The sequence below is a fragment of the Sorex araneus genome, chromosome 2 (assembly GCF_027595985.1).
Source record: "Sorex araneus isolate mSorAra2 chromosome 2, mSorAra2.pri, whole genome shotgun sequence".
NCBI lineage: Eukaryota > Metazoa > Chordata > Mammalia > Eulipotyphla > Soricidae > Sorex > Sorex araneus.
The window spans coordinates 326,200,965-326,228,637 of record NC_073303.1 but is presented as its reverse complement, the minus strand read 5'-3'; the positions used below and the strand labels follow the sequence as shown (position 1 = coordinate 326,228,637).

The following is a 27,673-nucleotide window of genomic DNA, read 5'->3' as shown; positions in this document are numbered from 1 at the left end:
AGTTTTTGTACCAAGTAGATTTTAAATCACATCCCTATTTCTTAACCACGCAGGTATTTCAACACACTTCTAATAAAATGGAGATAAATTCTTTTGTTAGCATAGCTGAGTAGAAAAGTCCTCCGTTATTTTCATAAAATTATCCTAGTGGTATCTCATTAGAATCAATTCTTCAAAAAGTTATTCACTAAAAACATATCCTTACTTAGATATCACGTTCACTCTAACTTTACAGCAATAAAGTACAGCAACTGAGCATGTTTTCGAAAATCTTTTTTAGGTCTCTCAGATTCTTGAATCATTTCAAAGACTGCAGAAATATTTCAATAAAGGGAAAGGGCTCAGGCTTTGAGTAGGAGGCGGGAAGAGGTAATCAAAGGGTAAGAAAGGGCAATGGGATCAAGAACTTAACAAGAACAAAAGTTTAATTTTACACAAGAGAATCAAAGGCAGAACGAAGACCATGGCAGTATCATATGTGAAGTTTTCCCATTACAAAACCATTACTCTTAATAAATCAGAGAAAAATTACTTTAGTTACAGTTAAATTGCCATAAGTCTTATTTTTACTTTTGACCCCCTTGATGACATGCCATGGAGTCATTTCTCATGGAAAGAAATTAACTAGTTTGTAAAGACTTTATAATGTCAAGCTCCACAGAACATAAAATAACCCCCTTCTCACTCACTAGTATGTTTTTTTTTCCTTTTTTCAAAATCTATTTCACAGCCTCAGTAATTTGGTCTTCTTATCTGTGTTTCAGAACCACATTAATCTGAGAAATTTTTTATATTTAGGTAAAAAACCGCCACAAATCTGATGTACAACAAAGCTACCTCAAGTAATTTCCAAAGTTTTTAACTGAGAGCCATACAGAAGTTTTAATAATTCATTTCTAGAGTTCTCTGTGTGTTTCCCAGCAAAAAATATTTTTGATACCTTAAAAGTGGAGTATCTGAAATGCTGACTAACCCTGAGACTTATTGCAACATCTCCAGCATTTCGCAAACAATAGTTCAGGTCTTTGTGTAAGAGAACTATAAATTGTTTACCAAAAACATTACCATGTAATGCTACATTACACCATACTAAAAATCAATATGATACTCTAAAAAATGGGGTTTTGATTTTAGTTATGTATGACAATTCTTTCAGATCTTTTTCCCCATAATAAAACAAAAATTATAAATATTTCATGACTGAAAATATTTTTGAATAGTTTTTGCTGTCAAATCCAAACATTGTTTGTTTTGGGTTTTGATTTCTGGCAGTGCTCAGAGCCTTCTTCTGTATCTTCGCTCAGGGATCCCTCCTATTAGGACTTAGGGGAACATTTGGGATGTCTCTGATAGAACCTGGGTAAGCTACACTCAAGGCAAGCATCCTAGCCACTGTGCTATTGCTGTGGTCCCTGCTGTCAGGAGTTTTCATTCTTTAAAACAAAGCTATAATTTCAAACCATGCTATATACTCAAAGCAATCTGGAAAAATAAAATTTTAAGTTTCTGAACTAAGAAAATTTTCCTTTTTTATTTTATTTATTTTTTTAATTTATTCTTTTATTGAATCACCATGTGGAAAGTTACAAAGCTTTCAGGTTTAAGTCCCAGTTATACAATACTCGAACACCCATCCCTTCACCAGTGCACATATTCCACCACCAAGGATCACAGTATACCTCCCCCCCACCCCCCACCTCCCCAGCCCCCCATCCCACCTGTGTAACTGATAAATTTCACTTTTCTTTCACTTTACTTTGATTACATTCAATATTTCAATGAAAAAAACCTCACTATTATTATTTGGAGTTTCTCTCCCCTAAAGTCAGACCTGCTGAAAAGGAAGCATTTGATAATTTGTTTTCCATTTCTGAGAATGAAGAGATATGAGATCAAGTGGCCACACTAGCAGCCGCATGATTTTGGATTTCTGTATTTTAGTATTTTAGTAACTAAGTCCAGAGAAATATCTGCCAGAAATTGCATCATTGCAAGCTTGTACCTCTCAGCTACTTTATATTCCACATATGAGTGCAATCTTTCTATGTCTGTCTCTTCTTTCTGACTCATTTCACTCAACATAACACTCTCCATGTTGATCCACTTATATGCAAATTTTATGACTTCATGTTTTCTGACAGCTACGTAGTATTCCATTGTGTAGATGTACCAGAGTTTCTTTAACCAGTCATCTGTTTTGGGGCACTGTTTTTTTTTCCAGATTGTGGCTATTGTAAATAGTGCTGCAATGAACATAGAAATGCAGATGTCATTTCTACTATACCTTTTTGCCTCTCCCGGATATATTCCCAGGAGTGGTATTGCTGAGTCAAATGGAAGCTCAATTTCTAATTTTTTGAGAATTGTCCATATTGTTTTCCAAAAGGGCTGAACCAGTCGGCATTCCCACCAGCAGTGAAGGAGAGTCCCTTTCTCCCCACATCCGCACCAACACCAATTGCTTTTGTTTTTTGGGATGTAAGCCAGTCTCTGTGGCGTGAGATGATATCTCATGAAAATTTTCTATTTTTAAATATTTGAACTTATATTGTTCTTTTTACCTAATCTCACTCATTCACCTAACTAAATTTCTATAAACTTATTAGGAATATTTAACATAATACTACCCTTTTTTCCAGCACTCTCCTAAAAGAACCATAGTCACCTAACAGAACAATAAAATACCACCTCTAACAACTACAATTGTTATTACTAAATGAGTAATGTCTGGAAACATTAGTATTATACCAGAATAGAATTACTGGAAACATTAATATTATTCCAGAATAGAATTAGTGAAATATTACAATAACATAATAGTATACATTAAGGTATTGTAAAAAAATATACACCCACTCAAGGATGCAGGCTCTCTGGGTGGCTCTCTCGACGCCTGCGTTTGGTGCTCTCGATCCACTGTGAATGGACTGAATCAGGATGGCTGTTGGCGATGGGTAGGCGAAGGAAGAATGAGGACCAAGCTGGTTGCTGATTAGTTGCAGTTTATTCAATCTCTCATCTCTCCTATCTCACACACGCTTCATTCTTAGATCCTAAGTTCCTCCTCCGATCTTACAGTCTTAGTTTATATAGCAATCACATAGGGTGGTGATACAAAAGTGGGATTGAATATTAACAAACCAACAAAGAAAGATAATGCCACTCCTCCAGAAGATTAACTCAAGGATAAAATCCTCATCTAAGGAGATCACTCCAGATTACTAGGAGATCCACTTAAGGGCAGATCCCATCCAGGGTGAGTCGCTTTCTTCTTTCCTCAGCTAGTAATCCACTTAAGTAGTTGTAGTAAATCTACTTCTAATATTTCTAGCAATGTCATTATGTCTGAGAACAGTAAGAGATATTAAACTTAAATATCTCTTAACTTAAAAACTAAGAAATATCAAACTTAAAATTTGGTTCTTCCTGAGGACATTCACTACATATTCCAGACCACAGTCCTCAGGCCAGGTTAGTCTTCTTAACCCCAGCAGAGTCTTTATCCAGTTACCTCTTTTAGGTCATGGCAGTTTGTCCATGAACATGCTCTTAACTTATAGTTAAGTATTATAGCACTCAGCCCAGCCCATTTCGATGCCAGGGTAGCTCACAGCTTGGCCTGGGTCCATTCAGTCCCTCGTTGGGACCCTGCTTTTGGAGTGCTAGGAATTAACAGCAACTGAGTCAAGAAAACAGATGCCCAGGAGTAAATATTATTCATAGTCAATTAACTCCCATTACAAAAGCATAATATTAACTGTCTTCCTGTGTCCGTACAGAAAGAACATTGCTTTAAGATAAACTATGCAAAAGACATACTTACAATACAAGTTCAGTGTCCTTAGAAGGATTTGATCTTACAAACTAACAGAATCTGATTGGGAAAAAAAGTGATTAACTGGTTGGGGAGGAGGGTGCAGAGAAGAGTTTACAGACAAATAAAGGAATGGGAGTGACTGGGGTAACCAGTAACTGTGGTGGGTGTAACCTGATAAACCTAAGTTCCCTGCGGCAAGGCTGAAAGGACAACTCCAATGTTATCCTACAAGGTGTGACACAGATTTTAGGAGAATGTGTGCATTCATATTTAGTAACATCTGTATGAGTCATAAAAAAGCGGAAGAAAATGCATAAGTTCAAGTCATTTTTCATGAGAACCTTGCAGGTGCAAAGTTCTTTGCACAAAACCAGCCTGAGATGCCAAGATGAGTGAGATGGGCTGTTTCTGACCCACAGGTCTCATAATCAGAAGGCCAGTTGGGCACTCATAGATTCTAATATAAAAAATATTTAAGATGGAGACTTATTTTAAACAGAGAAGAAGTTTAAAACAAGAAATTCAGCTAGGCATTATCCTGGAAGAAGTGTAAGGGCACATCTTCAGGCAAGGTCTAAAATCCATTCATAGCTCTTCAAACGCTCTTCAAATCAATCGCACTTCAAGCATGCTCAAGCTGAGCCAGATCTTTCCGGAGCCCCAGGTAAATACAAATGTGGTGTCTGGTTTTCTTATATCCTTAACTGAGTGTGCTTCATCATTACATTAGCCATTTCTAAAAGATTACTCATTTGCTGAGTAGTTTCTTCTCTTACTACCCTTCTGCAAATAATAAAAACACTGGGGCCGGAGCGATAGCACAGCGGGTAGGGCGTTTGCCTTGCACGCGGCCGACCTGGGTTCGATCCCCGGCATCCCATATGGTCCCCCAAGCACTGCCAGGAGTAATTCCTGAGTGCAAAGCCAGGAGTAACCCCTGAGCATCGCTGGGTGTGACCCAAAAAGCAAAAAAAAAAAAATAATAATAATAAAAACACCTCCTGACTAACCTATGAGTTCCCTCAGGCCAGAATCAGAACCATGTCCTATTTATGTTCTACTTGTCCTCAGTCAGTGAATACCACCTATGTAAATACTAAAGAAAGCCTGAAAGAAAAATGAATCTCTCTCTCTCTCTCTCTCTCTCTCTCTCTCTCTCTCTCTCTCTCTCTCTCTCTCTCTCTCTCTCTCTCTCTCTCTCTCTCTCTCCCCCTCTCTCTTCTTCCCCCCCCATCTCTCCATCTCTCATTGGCAAGTGTACTGAATCAGCAGCCGAAATCCAGACTCTCATTCTGATTCTCCAGTAATTCACTATATGTTTTTGGGCATTTCAACCTCCCAGATCCTCATTTATCTTCTATAACCTCTATATCCTGTTATCAAGTGTCTATCTTAGAGCAGCGTCACACCTAGTATGGTGCTTGTCCTGTATGCTGCCACCCTGGGTTCCATCCATGGCACCACATATGGTGCCCTGAGCACTGATCCATGAGCACCAAACCAGAAGTAGCCCTGAGCATAGTGGAGATATAGCGGGGGTGTGGCCTTTATGACTCCTTTCACAAAATAAAACAATGAGAATCTCCATAAGTCCTTTCCCTTAGATACTGTAGCACTACACTGTCACACTGTCATTCTGTTATTCATCAATTTGCTCTAGTGGGCACCAGTAACCTCTCCATTGTGAGACTTGTTCTTACTGTTTTTGGCATATCGAATACGCCATGGGTAGCTTGCCAGGCTCTGCCATGGGGGCAGGATACTCTCAGTAGCTTGATGGGCTCTCTGAGAGGGACGGAGGAATCGAACCCTGGTCAGATGCATGCAAGGCAAATGCCCTACCCACAATGCTATCGCTCTAGTCCTCCCTTAGACACTATGATTCTAAATTTTTAATAAACTATCAGGTCCACCATTCTCTCCCTCTCTCTCTCTCTCTCTCTCTCTCTCTCTCTATCTCTATCTCTCTATCTCTAACAAAAGTGTTTTCTATTTAATGTACAAGACAGTGCAAAGAGTTAATTAGGTAATCCTCTGAACTTTTTGGATAAAAGAACCAAACAGATGCATATGGTGGATTATTCTGTCTGCTTCTTTAGACGTCACTCTTCAAAACTTCCACTTGAAAGGGAGTGAAAAAAAATCAGTGATGTTTCAAGCACGTTCATTCATTAGCCCAGGAGCTTTACTTCAGATCTGTGGTCCCACAGACTTATAGGGTGTCTTTGACTACTGACTGCTCTGAAGGAAATGTACAAAATGTGTATCACCTGGAATTCTCCCTTACCAGTCAGTGCTATTTATGTTGGTATATTTAATATCAAGTCTGCATGTGTCCAGGATTTTGATGACAATGTTTATTATAATTATGGTTTTATAAGAACTCTATTAGAATCAGTAGCATCTGTGAAAAATGGCTTTGGGTAAAGAGTAAGAACACAGGTTTAGAGAGAGTATGGGGAAAATTGTCTGCTATAGAGGCAGGGGGAGGGTTAGAAAGTGGGGGGAGTACACTGGGGACACTGATGGTGGAGAATGTGCACTGGTGGAGGGATGAGTGTACTGAAACTCAAACATGAAAGTTTTGCAACTGTATCTCACGGTGAAGAAAGAGAGAAAGAAAGAAAGAAAGAAAGAAAGAAAGAAAGAAAGAAAGAAAGAAAGAAAGAAAGAAAGAAAGAAAGAAAGAAAGAAAGAAAGAAAGAAAGAAAGAAAGAAAGAAAGGAAGAGAGAAAGAAAGAGAAAGAAAGAGAGAAAGAAAGAAAGAAAGAAAGAAAGAAAGAAAGAAAGAAAGAAAGAAAGAAAGAAAGAAAGAAAGAAAGAAAGAAAGAGAGAAAGAGAGAGAGAGAAAGAGAGAGAGAAAGAGAAAGAAAGAAAGAAAGAAAGAAAGAAAGAAAGAAAGAAAGAAAGAAAGAAAGAAAGAAAGAAAGAAAGAAAGAAAGAAAGAAAGAAAGAAAGAAAGAAAGAAAGAAAACACAGATTTATTATCCAGGCCTACCAGGTGTGATCTGTGTATTTTTGACGAAGGGACTTTATCTCAGTCTCCTTAACACTACAATGGAAGAGTATCAGTCCCTAGGATATTTGGATTTTTTTTGCTTATTTTAGGGGACATCTCTGGTAGCAATCAGGAGTTAAGTCCCAGCTTGTTGCTGAGGGGGGTCACTCCTAGCAGTACGCAAGGGACCATATATGGTGCTGGAGCTTCGACCTGGGACTCCTGCATTCAAAGAGTGGGGCAATGACTTGCTGACTTGCATCTCCTGTAGGCCCTGACTCTCAATTCTGGAGATCAGCACTTATGAGACAAAGGCTCCCACCGCAGCACACAAAAGCAAATACTTGGTTTTTGGACAAAGCCGATTCAGTTCTTGAATTCTGTTAGTAAAAGGAACATGAAAATCCAAGGCTCTATCTAGCAGTGAAAAAAAAAAGAGGGAGCAGGGGTGGATACTGCAGGGCAAAGGAAAAGCAGGAGGGGGTAGGGAAGAAACAGTAAGAAAAACATCAAATTCCTGGGAGTTTGGCATTAAAAACAGTTGACTTCTTTTTTCTCACGGTGGGAAGATGAAGAGACGTTTAATCTCAGAAAAACCAGAGGCGGTGGTGAGCAGGCCTGAGCAGGATTTTGCTTGAGTGCCATTTCCATAGCAATGGGTTCAAGGTGGCCTTGACAAAGACAGAGGTTTTCAGTGTAAGATAAATAAGCCCCTAAGAACAGAACAGAACAAGCGAGGCACAGACATTGTCTGTAGAAAACAGAGCCTTATCAGGATCCGCCTACCCCTCCCACGAAGAAATGTTTAATATTTATCATCTCTGACCCCGTGTTTTTTGGATTTTGATTCTGCATGCAAGTTCAGTGGCAAAGGGGCGGAGGCAGGCAGAAGCCTAGGGGCAGACACTATAAGGTGGTTTCCTCACTGCTTGCTACAAATGTGGATTATTGCTAATGGGCAACAATTTAAATATTTTACCTAATGCAATCATTATTATGCTTAAAGAAAATACAAAATCACTGTACAAAGACAAGTCATTTTGAATTTACTCTCCCTCCCCACTGCACTGGAAAAAAATCACTGCCTCTCTGCTGGCCTTCTAAATACTCACGGGAGTGAGCGCAGTTTAAAGCTAGGTCAAAAGGCAAGTGCAACCTTTAAGCTGAATGTTGACGGCCTGTTGCAGAACAGTACAATCCTATTACATTTTCACCTATACGCTTGTAATGATTGTACTTCGTATATCATTTTAAAAATTACTTTAAAAATATAAATGACTCCAACATCCTCTAATCAGACAAGCACTTCCCCAAACCTTTCAAGGTCTTAGTTTTTCTTTCTTCTGCCACCTCTGTCTATAGATCTTACTTGGTTAAGCCATAAAATAGACGCTTCCCTGTTTAGGAATGTGTCCAGGGTCACTCACCATGGGTTTAATGTTCTGTTAAAAGTCTCCTGAGAGATTCTGTAATATAAACAAGGGGCTGCACATTTAAATTTTAAAGTAGCTCTTCAAGCTGTGTGTCACTGGTCCTGGGTGTGCAGCTATGATGTCTACCGAACTGTCCTTATAAATGCATGAGCCTCTAATAAAGTCATTCTGGCATTAAAGCTGCCAAGTGCTCTATCACCTTTTATGAAATGTCAGAACAATGACCCCACAGTGGCGTGTGTCCACCAGATCACAATCTCTTCTATTTCATTATGTATTTAAAGGGATATCTTAAAAAGAAATCATGTTCACTATCTTTCATCATAGAGAATAACAATAACAAATATCCTTAGCAACTAGAGTGAAACTCCAATTACAGGTATACAAAGTTAAATGACATTGGGACCGTTTACACTGGGATTAATAATATGTTGCACTTGTCTTAGTCAAAAGGTCAAGAAGCAACGCTTATACTTTGATCTTAGTATTTTCTCAGGTCCAGTACCACTATTTCTTTTTCTTATTCCAACATTGAGATGACCCCTTATACAGACATCCATTGAGTATACTAGTTTTATTGTTTTTTAAAAAAATGTTGATAGGGTAAGGAGGTATGTAAGAACTAAATTCACTGTTGGCACTTCCTGACCTTACATTGGCTCAGTACTCAATTTTCAGTGGGTTTCTGTTCCTTTAAATCAGTAAAAATGTAAAACTGCACTTTTCAAGATCTACATCAAAATCCTCCTTGTCAACCCCACTAATTAATTCACCTTCGGGTTACTTGACATGGCGGTAGCTTTCATCAGAAACAGTATTTCTCTCTTTTTATACCCTATGTTCTTTGACCCCCATTAGAGGATCTAGTTTTCTCATCTGCCACAGAAACTTGTCAGTCCTCTTGTTACCCTAGGGCTCTCTTCGGGAATTGCTCTCCTCTGGAAAAGGAAAGGCCTCTCAACCCACACCCTTTTTTGTGGAGAAAATGAGAGCAAATGTAGTTTCTAAAAAATCTATCTCTGAAAACAAGAGAAGCATTATAAAGTATTCTGGGTTGAAGGCAGAGAGGGGTTTGGTGAGCTTCCTTCTTCAATAAGATGGATCTTGATTTAGACAATGAGATCAAAAGGTATCACATGTGTGGGAAGTGAACATATTGGGCCATAGAAGGTGACCAAAAGTAAAATCATCTTAAGTTTAAGAGGCATAAATAAATACAAGACCCTCCAGTTTCCCCATTAAACTTATCTGCAAGTACAAGCATTGTTTTGGCAAAGGGGGATGAAGTAGTATGGTCCTTGCAAGCATTATGTTCTATGTGAGAATGGTGCTATAAAATAGGTTAATATTGGCGGGGGGTGGGGGGAGGGGGCGGAGCTATAGTACAGTGGTAGAGCACTTGCCTTGCATATGGCTAACCTGAGTTCCATCTCCAGCATGCCATACAGTCCCCAAGCCCACCAGGAGTAACCCCTGAGTAAGAGCCAGAGTAAGACTTGAGCACTATTGAGTGTGGACCCCAAACAAACTAGTTCAAAAAACCAAAAGTCAGGGGGACACATTACTTAGCATCCACAAATTTGATAACTGTAACTTATCAAAGGTATATACAAAAGTATATGAATGTCATTCTCTGTTCATCTGTGCAAGGAAATGCAGCCTCTGTTCCTATAGGTCTGGGGTAGGGTTGCTAAGCTGCACGACTATGCCTTTCTCAGTGCCACTGAGCTGGGATGGAGACATTACATGAGCTCTTGGGCTTTTTCCAGTTGAGGTTGAGCAATTCTGCTAAGCCTTAGCACAGAGACAATTAGACAGTTTGGTGAAACTGTATGCTTCCCCCAGCAGCTTTCTGTTACTATTTAACAGAACTCTAGGCTCCCCATACTGCCTTTAAACCTTGGAGATCTTCCGTAATTCTCTTGAGACAGAATGTAGGTCTTCAGATAAGACAAAGGTTTTTAACTTACTGTAAAGTGGTCATTTTTTTAAGGACTCAAAATTAAACACATAGCATACAAACAAGGCAACTTTAGTATCAGCCAAGAAAACTTATTCAAGCAAACTAGTGGCTCGGATTCTATTCAAACAGGGAGAGTTCACAGACTTCTCAGTATGTGCTTCTGCAAAGACGTTGCCACTGGCCTGGTTCATTATATAGCACCATATAACCATTGAAAATGATGCTGCTACATGTATGGCAAAACACTTACCAGGGAATGCTAAAATGTTAAAGGATGGTAGCTTAGCATAATTTCTGACAGAGGGCCACCACCCTTTATGAGCAAGCCTCACTGATTGCTGGTATTCCACTCAGGAGATCCAAGGGGGACTTTTCAGTAGGTGGGAGAAGCGGGATGATGTTCTTTCCCTGGCTGCCTTGAGGCCGTGCGTTGGAGCTCATAAGTGAAGATTTAAAGCCAGGAAATAAAAGGCAGGAGAGAGTTTTAAGGACAGTCTCTCAGGGCAAAAGTAAGAGTTCCGTCACTCCCATCCCCGCTCCCTACCACCACAACCACCACAACCTCTCTCTCTCTCTCTCTCTCTCTCTCTCTCTCTCTCTCTCTCTCTCTCTCTCTCTCTCTCTCTCTCTCTCTCTCTCTCTCTCTCTCTCTCTCTCTCTCCCCTCTCGAGCGCGCGCAAGACACATGAGTGCTTCTGTGTGTCAGTGCATGTGTTACTAAGGGCAAACTATCCCAATAGCTTAGTATTAGATACTAACCGTGCAGCTAGTTTCAAAATCAGTGAACAGCCTGTGGGGTAGTCACTTGCCATGCCCCCCAGGAAGACTGCCCATGTACCAGAGACACCCACTATATTGTCTATTCTCCATATCCCATTGGTGTCAATGGCAACCAGTCCTCTGCTAATTATCAAGGAAAACATAAAACATGTGCTGTTATTTTTACAAATGGCTTGTTGTGGCATGATGGATAATAGAAATGGATTTTTATTAACAATATGGTGGGCTGGAGCCATAGCACAGCGGGTAGGGCATTTGCCTTGCATGCTGCCAAACTGGGTTCAATTCCTCCATCCCTCTCGGAGAGCCTGGCAAGCTACCGAGATTATCTCGTCCACATAGCAGAGCCTACCTGTGGCATATTCGATATGTCAAAAACAGTAACAAGTCTCACAATGGAGACATTACTGTTGCCCGCTCGAGCAAATCAATGAGCAACAGAATGACAGTGATACAATGACAGTGATTAGCAATATGGTAGTCATGTTAGTTGTGATAACCAAGAAATCTATATAAATTAAAATATTTTAGAGAGAAGTTAGAGAGATATTATTGGAGATGAGGCACTTGCCTTGCATGTGGCTGACCCTGCTTAGAAACCCTGGCATTACATATAGTCCCTGAGTATTGCAGGCCTTCATGAAAAAATGAACAATAGAAAGTGAACAGGGGAAGATTCCACACTGGCCTGTTTTGTCCTGATGGGGCAACAACAGCCAACTAGACCTCCTAACACTTGTCAGACAAATCATAGAAATGTGAGCACCAAAGAAGATGAAGTAGGTTCTGCTTACAACCAGGCTTCTTGACTTTAAAATTTTTTTAATTTATTTAATTTTATTTTTTTAAAGATGAAATATAACCAAAAAAGCTGAAGGCCAGTAAACTAAAAACCAAAAAATTCTAAGAGAAATTAATTCATATCAGAATGAATAAGCAGAATATTTACAAATGGGAAGACTCAATATTGTTCAAGAGTTAATTTCCTCCTAAAGGATCAATACAATCAATCTAATTTCTATGAAAATCTTGGTTTTGTGGTCAGGAATTGACAAACTCATATGAATAAAAATATAAAGGACAAGAATTATTAAAGAAATTTAAAGAAATGGAATACAATTTAATGAATTGTATTACCTATTTCAACATTTATTCACAAAATTAAAGGATTTTAGGCTATGCTTAAGAACAAACATTTGGTTCAAAGGAACAAAACAGACTCCATAAACATACACTGTAGTTTCCTCTTTTCAATAAATATTGCTGAGAACACTGAATGTTCACAGATGAATTTATATGTGCGTCTTTACATACAAACTTAGACCCTACTCCTTACCCGATACTAAACACGAAAACAAAACACCCTTCAATAACAAAGACAAGATCTAAAAAAGCCATAACACAAAATATTAAAGCTAAATAATAAATGTTATATAGAAACTACTGTAGCACTTTCATCCCATTGTTCATCGATTTGCTTGAGCGGGTACCAGTAACGTCTCTATTGTGAGACTTGTTACTGTTTTTGGCATATTGAATATGCTGCGGGTCACTTGCCAGGCTCTCCAAGAAGGATAGAGGAATCAAACCCGGGTCGGCCACGTGCAAGGCAAACGCCCTACCCACTGTGCTATCACTCCAGTCCATAGAAACTACAGGTAAAAAGGTCTTCGAATCTTTGGTTAGACAAAGAATTATTAACTATGACATTTAAAGAAAACTCCAGAAAAAAATTCACGAATCTCAATCACGAAATCTTGTTAATCACCGATTTCTCGGGCGGGCTCAGTAACATCTCATTTCGTCCTTTCCCTGAGATCTTAGAAGTCTATCTCAACTCGGCCCTCCTAACGATGTTGCACTGGGGGCTCTTCAGGGTCAGAGGAATGAGATCCAGCTTGTTACTGGATTTTGCATGTGAAGACACCATGGGAAGCTTGCAAGGCTGTCCCACGTGGGACAGAAGATTGCCAGTTTCTCCCAGAGGGAGAAATAGGTTAAAGATATCACTTCTGAGCGCTTGCTTTTAAGTCTTTTAAGTCTCTCTGGATGTTGGCCATTGATGGGATTACACACACCTGGGTTCCTATGCGGGTACATTCATGCATGTGGCGAGGGGCCTCCAGCATGGCTGTAGCTAGGATCTGGTGGTCCTTGGCCGCCGAGAGCTCTGCACCGGGTGGAGAGGGAAGCTGGAGCCCATCCCCTTTGAGGGGCCCCGGGGAAGACAGCCAGGCATGTGGGCAAAAGACTACTCTCTGCCTCTCTAATTTTTCAAAAGACTCTCTAATTTTTCAGAAAAAAATTAATGAAATGAAATTTTAAAAATCTTCTGCACTTCAAGATGCACTGTTAACAAAAAACAAAACCTAAATATGTCAGGTTGGGAGAAAATATTCATGGACAGACTGGGAGAAAATACTTTCTAATGACATTTCTGATAAATGACTTTATCTAGAAAATACAAAAAAAAATTCTTAAAACTCAATACTCAATAAACAAAAAATGCAACAAAAATTTTGTAAAATATTTGTGCAGATATTTTACTGTGTAACATAGACAAATGGTTAATGAGAAATAAATTAACTAATTAGACATAAATAATAGGAAAATTGAAATTAAGTTACAAGATAGCACTTCACATCCATTCAAATGTCTAGAATCATAAATATACTCAATGCTAGTAAGGAGGAGAAAAGAATGCTCATACATTCTTGTAGGAATACTATCTGATGGAGTCACTTCGGAAAACAATTTAACAATTGGTTAAGAAGAGTAAATATTAATTTGCTGTGTAACCCATACTCTACTTCTAGGAATTTCACTCAAGGGAAATTAAAACCTGTCTAAAGAATCCTTGTACGTCTTAAAGTTTATAGCTAATTCTGCATAGCCCCCATATTGAAGCAATCAAATGACAGTGACCTGTGGGATAAATAAAATGTTCATAACTACATAATGGAATCCTGTGCTGCAAGAAGTGGAAAAAGCACCATAGATAGAGCACACCATGCACTCAACTAGAGAATACTATGTGAAAGGAAAGACAGACACAAAATACTGTGCATCCTCTATGCCTCCTTGCATATAAATTTTCTAAAGAATCCAAATCTAAAAGTACAGAACGTAGAATGCTTGTGGCTGGCATGGAGATCAGGGTGGAGCTGAGTGCAGACGAGCATGAGGAAACTTTTCAGTCTTGTAACTATTCTACAGCAGCTTATAGAGATGATTTCCCAGTGTTCCATTATATTTACTAAAAAACTGGAGTCGCATATTCGCAATTATAAATTTTATGACATGTCAATTAGACCCCAACTATTGAAACATGTTGCTGATCCCATAACCTATTATAGATTGGTGGGGCTACTTAAGACTTGCATGTAAAGAGTTTCTATTCAGTCAGTACTTAGAATGGTTGATAATTACGTCACGTTGATTCACCCCATAAGACAGAAGCTTAACTCTATCAAATGAATAGGGCAGGATCTATGACCTATTTTGACCTACTTACTAATAAAACTATGTGAACACATGTAGTAGGAAAGCTGGTGTTTAGGTCAAGTTATGCTGTAGGGAAGAACCAATCTCCCTCTACCTCTCAATGCTTCAATAGATATCGTTTTCTACCAGAAAGACCCTAAGAATTTTATAGAATTAAGTTGGCTTAAGTCACTTGACAGCAAAAAGCAAAATTATTTTTATTTTCATCAGTTGTTGATTCCTAAAATATTAGTTTGTTATTGTTTTAAACATTACATTTGAAATTACTTCATTTACAGAAAACGGTACTATTCATACATTTTCAGGGATCATTTGATTACATGAAATGAGGCGTATCTTATTTTCATCAATTATAATAATTAAATCTAAATCAACAATTAGAAACCACTACAGACACAAGAGATGTTATACTCACATTCCGACAGAGAATAGGCTATTCTTTCATTCAGTAATAAGTGATTTTTATCAGACAGAAATCCATCTGTGACATAACTCTGTATGCCTTTGTTCTGTTCTTAAGAAGACAAGGCGGGCTCAGCCCAGAGTGCCTGGAGGAGAACAGCTGTTGCCCCACCTAAACAAAATCCTCCAGGGACCAGCAGGTAAAGTTCCTTCGAAACAAACTCCACTTTATATTAAAATACAACTATAAGGGCTGGTCAACAAATGCTGCAGTCTAAAATATCACTCAATAGAGTGTTCTGAAGTCAAAATCTTGAGACTGAAAAACAGAAATTTAGTGTTTCATCAGAGCACTCTCTCTGCTTAGAGAGTTACTGTTCTTCAGCAAGAAGCAGAATTCTAGTGAAGTCCATGGCATTCAGAAGCAAAGAGGCAAAACGTTTCCTGAATGGACACACTCAGTAGCATTCTTTGGGTGCTTTTCATTCTTGCTTGATTGGAAGCATCACTAATATGTGGAACATTCTAGAAATTGAACCAACACTTTTTGGATGTCTGAGTCAATGAATGGTAAATTTGAGACCTAAAAATAAACATCTCCTAATCTACAACATGACTTTGTTAAACATAACCTGAATTTTAAGCCTCTATTGAATATTTATTATAAATAAATGTTGTTTAAGTAACATTGATCTTTTCATTTAACTGTTCCCATACAGCTATCAGATTTTGTGGCTCTCCCCGCTCCTATTTGGATCCACTTTAAAGCACAGAAAGTACCTAGACTTCCTGTTCCTGTCACAGGGTCTTCTCTGATAACGTTCTAGTTTAGAATTCAAGCTAAGGATTGGTCCCTGAACTGTTTCTCTGTCTTCTTCCCATGTTCAGTTACCTGGTTCTTCCTTATTTCCTATTTCCAAATCCTGTTGAGTGACTTGCTGTTATTTCCCAGGCTTCTTGAGCCGTTACCCTGTCCCTTCTCTGCACACTGCACCCGAGGGAGTTCTTCTAGTCCAGGTGTCTATCTGGATCACGCTTTCTAGCCTCTATTATTGACCTGCACTGGAGATTTGATTCATTTTCCAACTCCTATTTATAGAACCAATAATAAATGTTAGGCAGTGTGCTAATTATTACTATTAAGAATGAAATCCTCTGTCTCAAGGGGAGACAGGCAAGTTAACAAATAGCTCCAAAATGAAGTGCTGGCCAGATGTGTCAAGCAAACTACTATGGTGACAGAAATCAAGTCTAAATGACTAAATGACTGGGTCGATGAGACAAAGGCAGAATATCTCAAGTGAAATCAAGGGATTCCTGTAGGTTAGGGCACAGTTCAAAGTTTATATGGGAGCCATGGATGATCGTGGGAACCACAAGTAATTCAGAGTCCACATAAGCCTAGCAGTGCGAAAAGCTGTGAACATTGAGAAGGGTCAGACCACAGGGCCTCTTGTTAGTTCTGCTCAGCAGAGAATGAGAAATCATTGGAGTAATTCAACAGGGATAGGATAACAGGATCAACTTCACAGTCCACTGATTGATTCATGAGTAAATTTGAGGACAGCTTTGTTATCCTAGGAAATTGTCTTAGTGGCCACGTTAAACTTCATTTCAGCCACGAAGCCCTCATCTCTTGCTCTTCTAGCAGAACTTTCCCCAAACATCTAAGGAGTCAGGACTAGTTCAAGCTCTGGGGCTATTTAATACAACACATATATATGTACTTGTAGCTGGAAACTTTTTTGCAAGGTCAACAGTGTGTGTGTGGTGGGGGAGGGTATATTTTGTATTATATATATTTTGTGGTATGAGGTATGCATGTGTGGTGTGTGTGCTGTAGCTGGAAGCTTGTTTGCAAAGTCAATTGTGTGTGTGCATTGGGTGTGTGGTGTGTATTAGGTTATGTATATTTTCTGGTCTGAGGTGTGTGTATGTGGTGTTTATGCGATTGGGGTGGGGACATGTGTTGTGAGTGTCCATGGTATGTGTCTGGAGCTTATGTAAAGGGTGCTAGGGTTGTAGAAGAAAGAATGTTTCTTATTTTGATGGGTGGAGCTAAAGGGGAAACCATAAACCAAACACTGAAGACTTTTTAAAAAACCTTCTGAAAGAGTCCAGAAAGAGTACACGACTGATGGGCAATTAAAAAACAGGAGTGGTGGCACTGCTGGGAATATATCCCAGAAAAGCCAAAAAGTATAGTCGAAATGACATCTGCACTTATATGTTCATCGCAGCACTGTTTACAATAGCCAGAATCTGGAAAAAACCCGAGTGCCCTAGAACAGATGACTGGTTGAAGAAACTCTGGTACATCTATACGGTGGAATACTATGCAGCTGTTAGAAAGAATGAGGTCATGACGGTTGCATATAAGTGGATCAACATGGAGAGTGTTATGTTGAGTGAAATGAGTCAGAAAGAGAGAGAAAGACATAGAAAGATTGCACTCATCTGTGGAATATAGAATAATAGACTATAAGACTAACACCCAAGAATAGTAGAAATAAGTACCAGGAGGTTGTCTCCATGGCTTGGAGGCTGGTCTCTCATTCTGGGCAACTCAGAGAAGGGAACACCAAGTAAAATGTGGTTGGAGGTCATGTGGGGGAAAGATGATGTGGGCCGAATATAGACTAGAGACTGAACACAATGGCCACTCAACACCTTTATTGCAAACCACAACACCTAATCAGAGAGAGAGAACAAAAGGGAATACCCTGCCATAGTGGCAGTGTGGGGTGGGGGGAAACGGGACTGGGGAGGGTGGGAGGGATGTTGGGTTTACTGGTGGTGGAGAATGGGCACTGGTGAAGGGATGGGTTATCGAACTTTGTATGGGGGAAACATGAGCACAAAAATGTATAAATCTGTAACTGTACCCTCATGTTGACTCACTAATTAAAAATAAACTATTAATTAAAAAAAAAAAACAAGAGTGGTGGGGCTGAAGCAGGCATTTGCCTTGCATGTGGCCGACCTGGGTTTGATTCCCAGCATCCCATATGGTCCCCTGAGCACCACCAGGGATAATTCCTGAGTGCAGAGCCAGAAATAATCCCTGTGCATCGCCGGGTGTGACCCAAAAAGCAAAAAAAAAAAAAACAAGAGTGGAAAAGGAGAGGTGAATAAGTACTGCATGACTTGAGTGTTACTGGACCGGAGATGTTGGAGATTGAATCAAGAGAAGTGCCTAGAAAAAGGTTCCTTGGCTTATTTACTTTGAAAGCTTAGAAGAGAAAAGGAGTCGCATCAAATATTCCCTTCAAATGAGACACATATAATAAATTGCAATGATTAACTATAGAATGAAAAAATAATTCAATTCATCCAAATTACACAACTATGTATTATTTCAAAATGCATGGGAGTCTCACTGTCGCATTTAATCAGGAGAATTCTTAAAAAAAAAGAACTTTTGTGGGGAAAGGGCAACTCAAAGAAGGGATCACCAACTATAATGTAGTCGAAGGCCATGTGGGGGAAGGGAGTTGTGGGCTGAATGAGGGCTAGAGACTGAGCACAGTGGCCACTCAACACCTTTATTGCAAACCACAACAGCTAATTAGAGAGAGAGAACAGAAGGGAATGCCCTGCCACAGTGGCAGGGTGGGGTGGGGGGAGATGGGATTGGGGAGGGTAGGAGGGATGCTGGGTTTACGGGTGGTGGAGAATGGGCACTGGTGAAGGGATGGGTTCCCGAACTTTGTATGAGGGAAGTATAAGCACAAAAGTGTATAAATCTGTAAATGTGCCCTCATGGTGATTCACTAATTAAAAATAAATAAATTAATTAAAAAAAAGAAGAATGTAATCAACCAATCAAGAGATTGTAGACTAATTTTATCAGTATGTTCTTACACTTTGTCCTCTCTTTTCTCTCTCACTCTCTTATTCTCTCTTGCCTCCTTTTTTACCAAATACTGTTCATTATTTTCTCTCAGTAGGATTATGGATTTCTCTTATAATTAATTATCATGGCACACATTCCTACTTCTTCATTATGATTTTTTGGGTGTGGTTAGCCTTCCATTGTCATTAGTAGTTCTCAGTCATAAATATAAAATTAGATTTTATTTATAACCATAAATTAAAATTTTAACCTATGCTATTTATTTGTATGAACTGGACTTTAGATATTATGACTATAATATTTATAATTAACATTCTTTCCTTCATTTTACAGTCTTCTCTGATTTTTTCCTTATGTTTTTCTAGGAAACAGAATCTACAGATAAGCAAATGTATTAAATTTATTCATTCAATAAATGTTTGAATATAAAAAAAAAAGAACCTTTGTGAGGGATCAAGTCAGCAAAGTAGGAACTGTGTTCTAATAAGTGTGCGGCAATACAGGCAATGAGCACCTGCAGGGACAAACACTGGACAAGAGGCTTCGAGGCCATGAAGAAGGAACTTTCCAGTAGCAACTTCACTGCTGCATGCATGTTCCACATACCGGAAGCCCCCACACGGAGGTGTGCACAACCACCTTTATGTCACAGGGTGACCAGGAGAGCATGAGCCAAGAGGGTAGCCAATCAAGTGAGTTCTATAAAATCCGGGCAGTGGGAAAACTTCATGCCCAGAGTAGGGCCAGGGTTCAGGACTAGATTTGCAAGCTAGACAATGGGTGTCTTCTGGTTGCTAAGGCAACCCCAAAGTCTCTGGTGTGTCTGCAGGCCTTACTATCCCACAGCCAACAGTTCACTAGACCCACGTTACCTCTGTGCTAAAGGAAATGGTGAGAGCTAAGACTGTGCTCTTTGGAATAAAAATGCCCTTTTCAGCAGGACCAGAGCAGCAATATAGCTAGTAGGGAACTTGCCTTTCATGCACGCCACCCGGGTTCAATTCCCAAGCCACCACCAGAAGTGATCCCTGAGCTCAGAGCCAGGAGTAAGCCCTGAGCACTTCATGGTGTGCTCCCACAGAAAAGCCCCTTTTTTGATATAAGGGGCCCCACTCAGTGGTACTGGAGAGTCCAGGTGATGCTAGTGTGTAGTGCAGTGCTCAGGGATCTGTGTGGTACAGGGACCAAACTCAGACGTCACACATGCTAAACTTGTGCTTTACCACTGAGAGATCTTTCCTATCCCCAAATGCCCCTTGTTCTTCCTTTTTTTTTTTTTTGACTGGGGTTATACTGGGAAAAAGAAGGGTATATGGCAACTCTGGCTGGGTGGGAACCCCCAGTTATCACAAAATACATCGCAAATTCAGAGGAGGGAAAGTTGATTAAGGTCCTAATTGCAAGGCTGCCCCTGGGACCATAAATTGCAGGCAGTGCTTGAGTTATTGGGATAGATTTTAGGTGGAAACAGGGGTGCAATTTAGGTGAGTGAATAACATGGGGGAAAATGTGCAGCTGAATATCAATATGCTGCTTGCAACTAGAGAGGAAGATGTCCAGAATAAAGAAAGGTGTGGATAAGGGCTACTTAGTTTGGGATTTGGAAAGATTACAAAGTGTAGTGGCAGTGGGAAGGATCTGGGATCCCATGAAGCATAGGTTCACATTAGGAAGATAATATTTCGGCAACACAAGTCTGTGGCATGGGACTATATTAAATAAGAGGATGCTAGCACCAGAGGCAGATTATGGGATAGGAGTATTACCGGCACGCCCTTAGCCCAGATGAGATCCGGAGCAGCCACACACGACATGGTCCCTCTGCTCCTTAAAGACTATGATCCGGGAGGTTCTACTAACCCATTTTGGCACCCAGAGACTTATAGAAATGCATCTAGACTGCAAACTGAGCTAAAACAACAGAAATCCAAAACCTATAAGCTCCTATAATCTTCATTCTCAGCAATGGAAAACAAACTATCAAATGATGCCTTTTCAGCAGGTTTGATTGTTGGGGGAAAATTCCCAATAATAATAGTCAGTTCTCTGTTGAAATATTGAATGTATCCAAAGTATAGAGAGAATAAAGTGAAGATCATTGGCCACTCAGGTGCGGTGGGGGGTTGTGGGAGGGGGTATACTGGGGTCCTTGGTGGGGGAACAGGGGCACTGGTGAAGGAATGGGGGGGCTGATCATTATATCACTGAGACTTAAACCTTAAAGCTTTGTAACTTTTGTCACGGTGATTCAATGAAATAAAAATTTTTAAAGAAAAGTGGTTGGCTATGGTCACTTAGATGGTGAATGTTTGCTATGCTAATAAGGTAAAACAATACTTTCTTGTTTTTGCATGCTCTCTCTTTCTCACCCTCTCTCTCTCACACACACACACATACACACATACACACACAACCCTTTTTTTAAAAAGGAAAAATCAAAAATTGAGAGGATCTGTCTCGAAAACTTTGTTTGATCCCCAAGTATCACCAGGAACAATTCCTGAGCACAGAGCCAGGAGTAAATCCTGAGTACAGCTGGCTATGACCTAACTCCCACCCCCCCTCCCAAAGATCTAGATTATCAATTTGCATAAGGGATCACCAAAAAAAAGCAAAGAAAAGGAAGATAATGCCAAGTTAACTGAAAGAATGTCATGAACAGAAAAAAACATGGAAGCAAGCCATCAGCATATAGAATTCCTGTTCTGGTCATCACCAGAGAATGACCTTTCCTGGATTCATTAAGAAAAGGTTGGAAGGCACTTTAGACCTGTGTTAATATAATCACTAATAATCATCACTATGGAGTGAGGTTTTTGTCTACATTTTTCTACATGTTCTCTTTAAACTAAAAATGATCTGCTAAAAAGCATCTTCTTTCTTAGAGGGGATTTCCTGGGGTTCTGGCAGGAAATTATGAAGCAATGAAACAAAATGCAGGAAATACTTTGGGGATGGGAAAAGATGGCACTTTCCATAAATACACATTGATCTAAATTTGACGTTCCCACCAGCAATTGCAGGAGGTTCTCTGGCACAAGAATGTAAGTCCTACTGCCTGCTGAGCCAACAGATCAGACTTCAAAGATATCTTCAGAATGAAGAGATTCAAACTTCAAATGGTTGATTCAAAAAGAAAAAAAAAATTTTTTTAATGCACAAACATGCTGAAATCACAATCCCACAATCTTGCGTGTTTCTATCCTCAGTTTCTGATGAACACTGAACTGGTAACTGCTTATCTAGCAAGAATGTTATCCACTGAACTGATTTGGAATCTCACTGACTCCATTGTCTGTCTCTTGCCCCCAAGCAAGCCTCAAGCTCAGTGGGAACTAGTTAACCCAAAGAAAGCTCTCCAGATCAGCCTCTGAGAAAACAAAGGCTCCAGGAGGACTCTGAGCTACTAAATAAACGGTAACGCTGGACACTGACTATTGCTCTCCATAGAAAGGACATGAAAATGCAGTGAACCCAGCTACAATCTGGGCTTTGCTGCTGAACCTGCACCCCGCCAGGCATGCGCTTACAGAGCCTCAGTTCATGACCTTCACTAAATTACTTCTATCAAAGATTTTTTTTCTCATTTTTTTCAAAATGCATTTATTTATTCAGCTGCACACAAATATATATGAATATATTTAGAAATCTATTTAGAAGTAATCTTTTCATTGACAACTAGTATATAAACAATGTATTTTCCTTAGGAGACTGGTTTATCTTGCTCATCCAAACATTCCTGAGAACTATGAAAAAAAAAACTTCAGTGAAGTTCTAAGATCAAGAGTTCTCTCTGGCTTTTTTTTTTTTTATCTTCATGGTGCAGGTTTAACATTATCAGAAATGATTTTCTTAATTAGGTCTTTCTGTGTCTAGCCTAGGTGTTCAAAATACAGATCAAACTTATTGGTAAAGTAAATAATGCATAATTTCTAACTGCTAGAACCATTTCTAACCTGACTTATCTACATCTTCTCCTGATGGATACATATTTTTTAATTTCTCATAACTTAAACGTAGCATATTGGGGCTGGAGCGATAGCACAGCAGGTAGGGCATTTTGCCTTGCACACGGCAGACCCGGGTTCGATTCCCAGCATCCCATATGGTCCCCTGAGCACCGCCAGGGGTAATTCCTGAGTGCAGAGCCAGGAGTAACCCCTGTGCATTGCCAGGTGTGACTCAAAAAGGAAAAAAAAAAGTAGCATACTGATGCTATGGTAAATAATACTTAAAGGAGGTGTGCAATGTGAAGAAATTAGTTTATGGTCTCTAAAATCCCCCAAATCGAGGAAACTAATACCTTTCTTTCAAAGACCATGTGGAGGAGACAAGTCTGAAAAGTGAAAAAGTTACAAGTAGTTTCAGTAAGTGACAGATTAATATGCTGCAGCGGGTCAGTGTGGCAGTAGAGCAGTGAAGTGAGAAATCATGTTCCATGTCTGTGAGAACACAATGCGCCTCCCTGGTACTATTAGGAGAGAAGCAGCTTCATGAAGGAGCTTGCTTAAATTTTATATGAGGGGCTGGAGAAGTAGTACAGTGAAGAAGACATTTTCCTTGCATGCATCTGACCCAGGTTTGATTCCCAGCACCCCATAGGGTTCCCCAAGCACTGACAAGAGTGATCCCTGAGTGCAGAGGCAGGAGTAAGCCCTGAGTACACTAGGTATAACCTCCAAATCAAAATAAATAAATAATAAATAAATAAATAAAATGCTATATGAAGGAGCATCCATTGAAAGACACTCAGGAAACTGAAATATAGATTCCCTCAAAGGAAGATAGCAAAACCAAAACACTTATCTGGAGATTCTTTGGTACTTTTTGAATTTGGGGACCACAGGGATGGATTACCTACTCAATAATATTTTATGCATATACCTGACCCAGGAAAAAAGACATTGACTTCAATCTGGCTCAACTAAGATATGTGGCTCTGACTACCAGGAATACTGCAAAGCAATGAACAGGAGATGGAAACCAGCTTTGCCCACAAAAAATGCAAGCCAGTAGATGAGACAGACTGTTGAGCTCATTGCTCACTCAGAGTTCACCAGAATAAGTTCAACAAGAGCATTTGGAAGACCAAGTTTCTGGAATCCATGGAAGGACACCTAATAAATACGTTAGTATTGAGGAGACTGGGAAAATGTCCCAGAGGCTCAGTGAAATAGTCTGCACCGAATAGTCCCTGCACCTGGAAATGCTGGTAGCTATGAAGAGGTGCAGGTGTGTGTGAGAGATAAGTCACGGCACGATGCAGTATCATTTGGTGCAGTATATTGTGAACTGAAGGGTTTGGGAGGTGTTAGACCAAGCTAACAAGTTACCATCAGGAGAAGGAAGACCTGTTCACATATTAGACAGGGAGGAAAAATTTCTGAGTTTCATCCTTAGTGGGAACAAAAATATAGGAGACAAACTGATAGAAATTAATAAGTCTTAACTAAATGAATTGGGCAATGTAGGGGGTGGGTGACTATGATATTGGATGGTGATCAGACATGACAAAGCAAACAGCAACAGTCATCATGATGGAACATACGATTTCAACACTATAACATGGCATGCCCAAAGTAGTACCAGTATTTTTCACATATTATTTAATCACATCAATCTTATTCATTTTATAGAAAGAAAAACTGACATTCAAAAATGTTAAGAAATTTATGCAGCATTGGGGCTCATCAAAGTAGGTCTGAGCCCAAGGCTATTTGACATCAATTCTGACTCCAATTTTCTAGAGGATTCCAGAGAATAAAGCTCACAGAGAGCTTCCCTAAGGTTCAGTGTAAGAAAATGATAATGTTTGTAGAAAATATTTACAGCAAGAGAACTCTGTATAAGAATCTACTGGAAGCACTTCTTACACTGTTTCACTTTATCATTGATAGTCTTCCCCAGGAAATACTGTTATTATTCCCACTTTACAGATGGCAAAAATAAAGTGTGGAGAGGTTAAGTAGTTTTTCCAATTCCCACAGCTAATAAATTCAATGTAAACTTAATACCCAAATTAAATTTAATAGATTTAATACCCAAATCTTGAACATGTATAATCCTTTTCTCTTCAAAGTTACTGTAGATGATAGTGAATATCTAAGAGCTTTATGAATTATTATAAAAGTATAGGTTGTCTCAAGGTTAATTACCTTGAAATAAGTCATTATATAAACATGTCCTGATATTGGCTTATAAAACAATGGGATTCTAAGGGTAGCACAAGAACTCAGAGCAACTTACATCATTCATATTTACATATTTCACACTTATATTGCATTTGAATTCTCTATCATGCTCGATTAACTACAGATGTAGATTTTATATGCAATGTCTGGAAAAGGGAAAAAAGGAGTAAGCCAAATCCTAAATTCTATAGGAGTTGGGCAATGATGTTTTTATTACACATATGCTTGTTTCCAAATGCCAAAATCCATCATCTTTATTGGTCTTTACTTGGGGATACATCTAGAGAAAATAATGAATATATACATATATATGTTCTAATTTTAACGCTATGTCATTCATTTATGAGAAAGAAAGAAATTTTCTTCTGTTCATAAAACTTTTTTTCTACACTTGGAATTAGCTAGTGGTAAAACAAAGGACTGTTTAAAACAATAATTGATGAGTCAACCTGTAAAGCAACAATAATTCTACGTATTTCAGAGCTGTAGGCTAATACACCATTTTTATCCAGAAGTAGGTAGCACTTGCTTTAAATAGTTTATATCTCTAAGGAACATTGGGTTATATAGATTGAGAGTTTAATACAACCAGAACAATTAGTAAATGATAAGGAACTTAATGAAAATGACACTAAATGATGAGCACTTTCAAATATATAACCACCAAATTCATCCATGATGCAAGTCAGGATTATTTAATAACCAAACTGTACCATTTTACTAATCATTTGTGCTCTGTACAGAGGGCACAAACGTCTTCTTTTTCTTTTAAATGTCAAAACTCCCTCGAGATGCCAGGAAGGTGATGCTTGATGGGGCGGGACTGGCAAATACGGAACCGTGAGAAAGACTGAAGGCTGGCACTGCGAGTGGCTTCCCGCCTCATGGTGAAGCAGGAAAGCCCCACGCGGTCCCACTGTCTCCAGACCCCAGCCACAGCGCCGGGCTCTGGAAGGCACAGGAACATTCAGGGCATCGCCAGGGTCTAGGACTTTGCATTTCTCCCCAAAATAACGGGAGTCAAGGTCTTCCCGCCTCACTCTAGGTAAAGTGGGGGAGACTCCGCGTGAGCACCCCGAAAGGAAGGCGCTACCAGCTGGGTCCAGGAACTGGTGTGGGGGGGGTCTCCTCAGGCTTCACTGCCCGCACGGAGCCTCGGGGAAACACTTTTCCCACGAGGGTATTTCGCCTTCCCGCTACTGAATTTTAACCTGCACTTTTGCTTTTAAAAATAAACTATTTGCGTGCATGAAGAGTGCATTCAACAAATGACCATGACTGCCCAGAGAGAAAAGGGGGAAAACAGTTAAAAAGAGAAGAGGAGAGAAAGAGAAGAGATTGCAGGAGGGGAGTCCTGGGGCTTTCCCTTTTCCGCAGGGACCCACAGCGTGGAGAATCCGCTCTGCATCTCTGGACCAGGGCAGCGAGGCCGCACTCCGCGGGCGCCTTCTTTCCCCGGGAGTGACCAGCGCAGGGCAAGGGCCCGGAGTGGCCACAGGGGCAGCGCACAAAGAGCGCGGCTCGGCGGGGCGGCTGGCCCGCCTCGGGAAGGCGCGTCCGTGCCCGGGACACCCGTGAGCGGGGCCCCGGGGCTGGGTGGACACAGACGGTCCCACCCCCACCCCCACCCCAGCCCGCCGGCCCCGGCCCCCGTTCCCAGTCGCACCCCGCATCCCCGCGCGTCACTCCCGGGCAGCCGCGCAGCCCGCCGCGTCCGAGTGGACAGAGCCGGAGCGGGGCAGGGGGCCGGGGACCGGGGACTTCAGAGCCCGGGCTCGGCCACACGGCTGGGCTGGAGCCCGCAGGCCGGCTTTGTCCCGCAGCTCCCGCGCTCACCTCTGTGCTGGCACCGTGCAGAGACCCAGAGCAGCGAAGCCAGGAGCGCGAGCCCCGCGCCACCGACGCCGTGCATGCCGCCGCCTCTCTCGGGGACTCTGGCCGCGGCCCGCCAAGTGCGGCCGGACACACCCCCGCCGCCGAGACCCCTCCCCGGGACGCCCGGCCCACCGAGCGCGAACTGGAGGCGGGGGCACTGGGAAGGGTCTGGGAACCGAGGGGAAATGCCCAAGTGGGGCCGGGGGGCGGGCTCGGAGAAGGTATTTGCCCTGCTTGACCCTTCCGGGCCCCTCACCCCCCGCCAGGCCGCCAGCCGGGTCCCGGAGTGCAACCCGGCTTCGGGGGGCGCGTCCTGGCCCCGCCAGGTGGCCACGGCCTGGTCTTGACCCTTCCTGCCCCTGTTGGGACTCCAGGCAGACCAGCCACCTTCACAACTCTTGGCAAAGAATTCTGTAAAGATTGTTCTGTAAATGCGTCGTAGCTTGTTTCCCACTTGGGGTATGGAAGGCCAAAAGGATCACAGGACTGTATTTATTAGCATACCTTCTCTGCTGGAGAAAGGGGGCTCACGTGTATTTTGAAAGTTTAGTCTTAAAATTTCAATTGCTTTTTACTTTTTTTCCCCAATTAGATCTGGGCCCTGTTAAAGAATTTCTAATGAATTTCTAATTTTCATAGATTTTCTTTTTATTGAAAATACTCATAACACCTTGCACCTCTCACTTTCTGAAACCATACACAGACAGGATAATAAAAGTTTCCATTTCCCTCATTCTCTGAATTTGTCTTGGTTTTGTCATGACAAGGAGAAAATTTTTATCTCAGTTTTGTGAATCAATTTGACAAAACTACCAATTTCAATTTTTCTATGGGCCCTTCCTTAAACACAATAA

At 40.6% G+C, this 27,673-nt stretch overlaps 1 protein-coding gene across 1 annotated transcript in view; it reads right to left on the bottom strand.

Moving 5' to 3' along the window:
• Window positions 1-26,856, bottom strand: part of LAMA1 (laminin subunit alpha 1) — a 153,654-nt gene extending 126,798 nt beyond the window's left edge. Inside the window, exon 1 of the mRNA XM_055124819.1 lies at window positions 26,781-26,856. Within this exon, the coding sequence (XP_054980794.1) occupies window positions 26,781-26,856 (76 nt within the window). The remainder of the gene's footprint in view (window positions 1-26,780) is intronic.
• Between the last annotated feature and the right edge of the window lie 817 nt (window positions 26,857-27,673).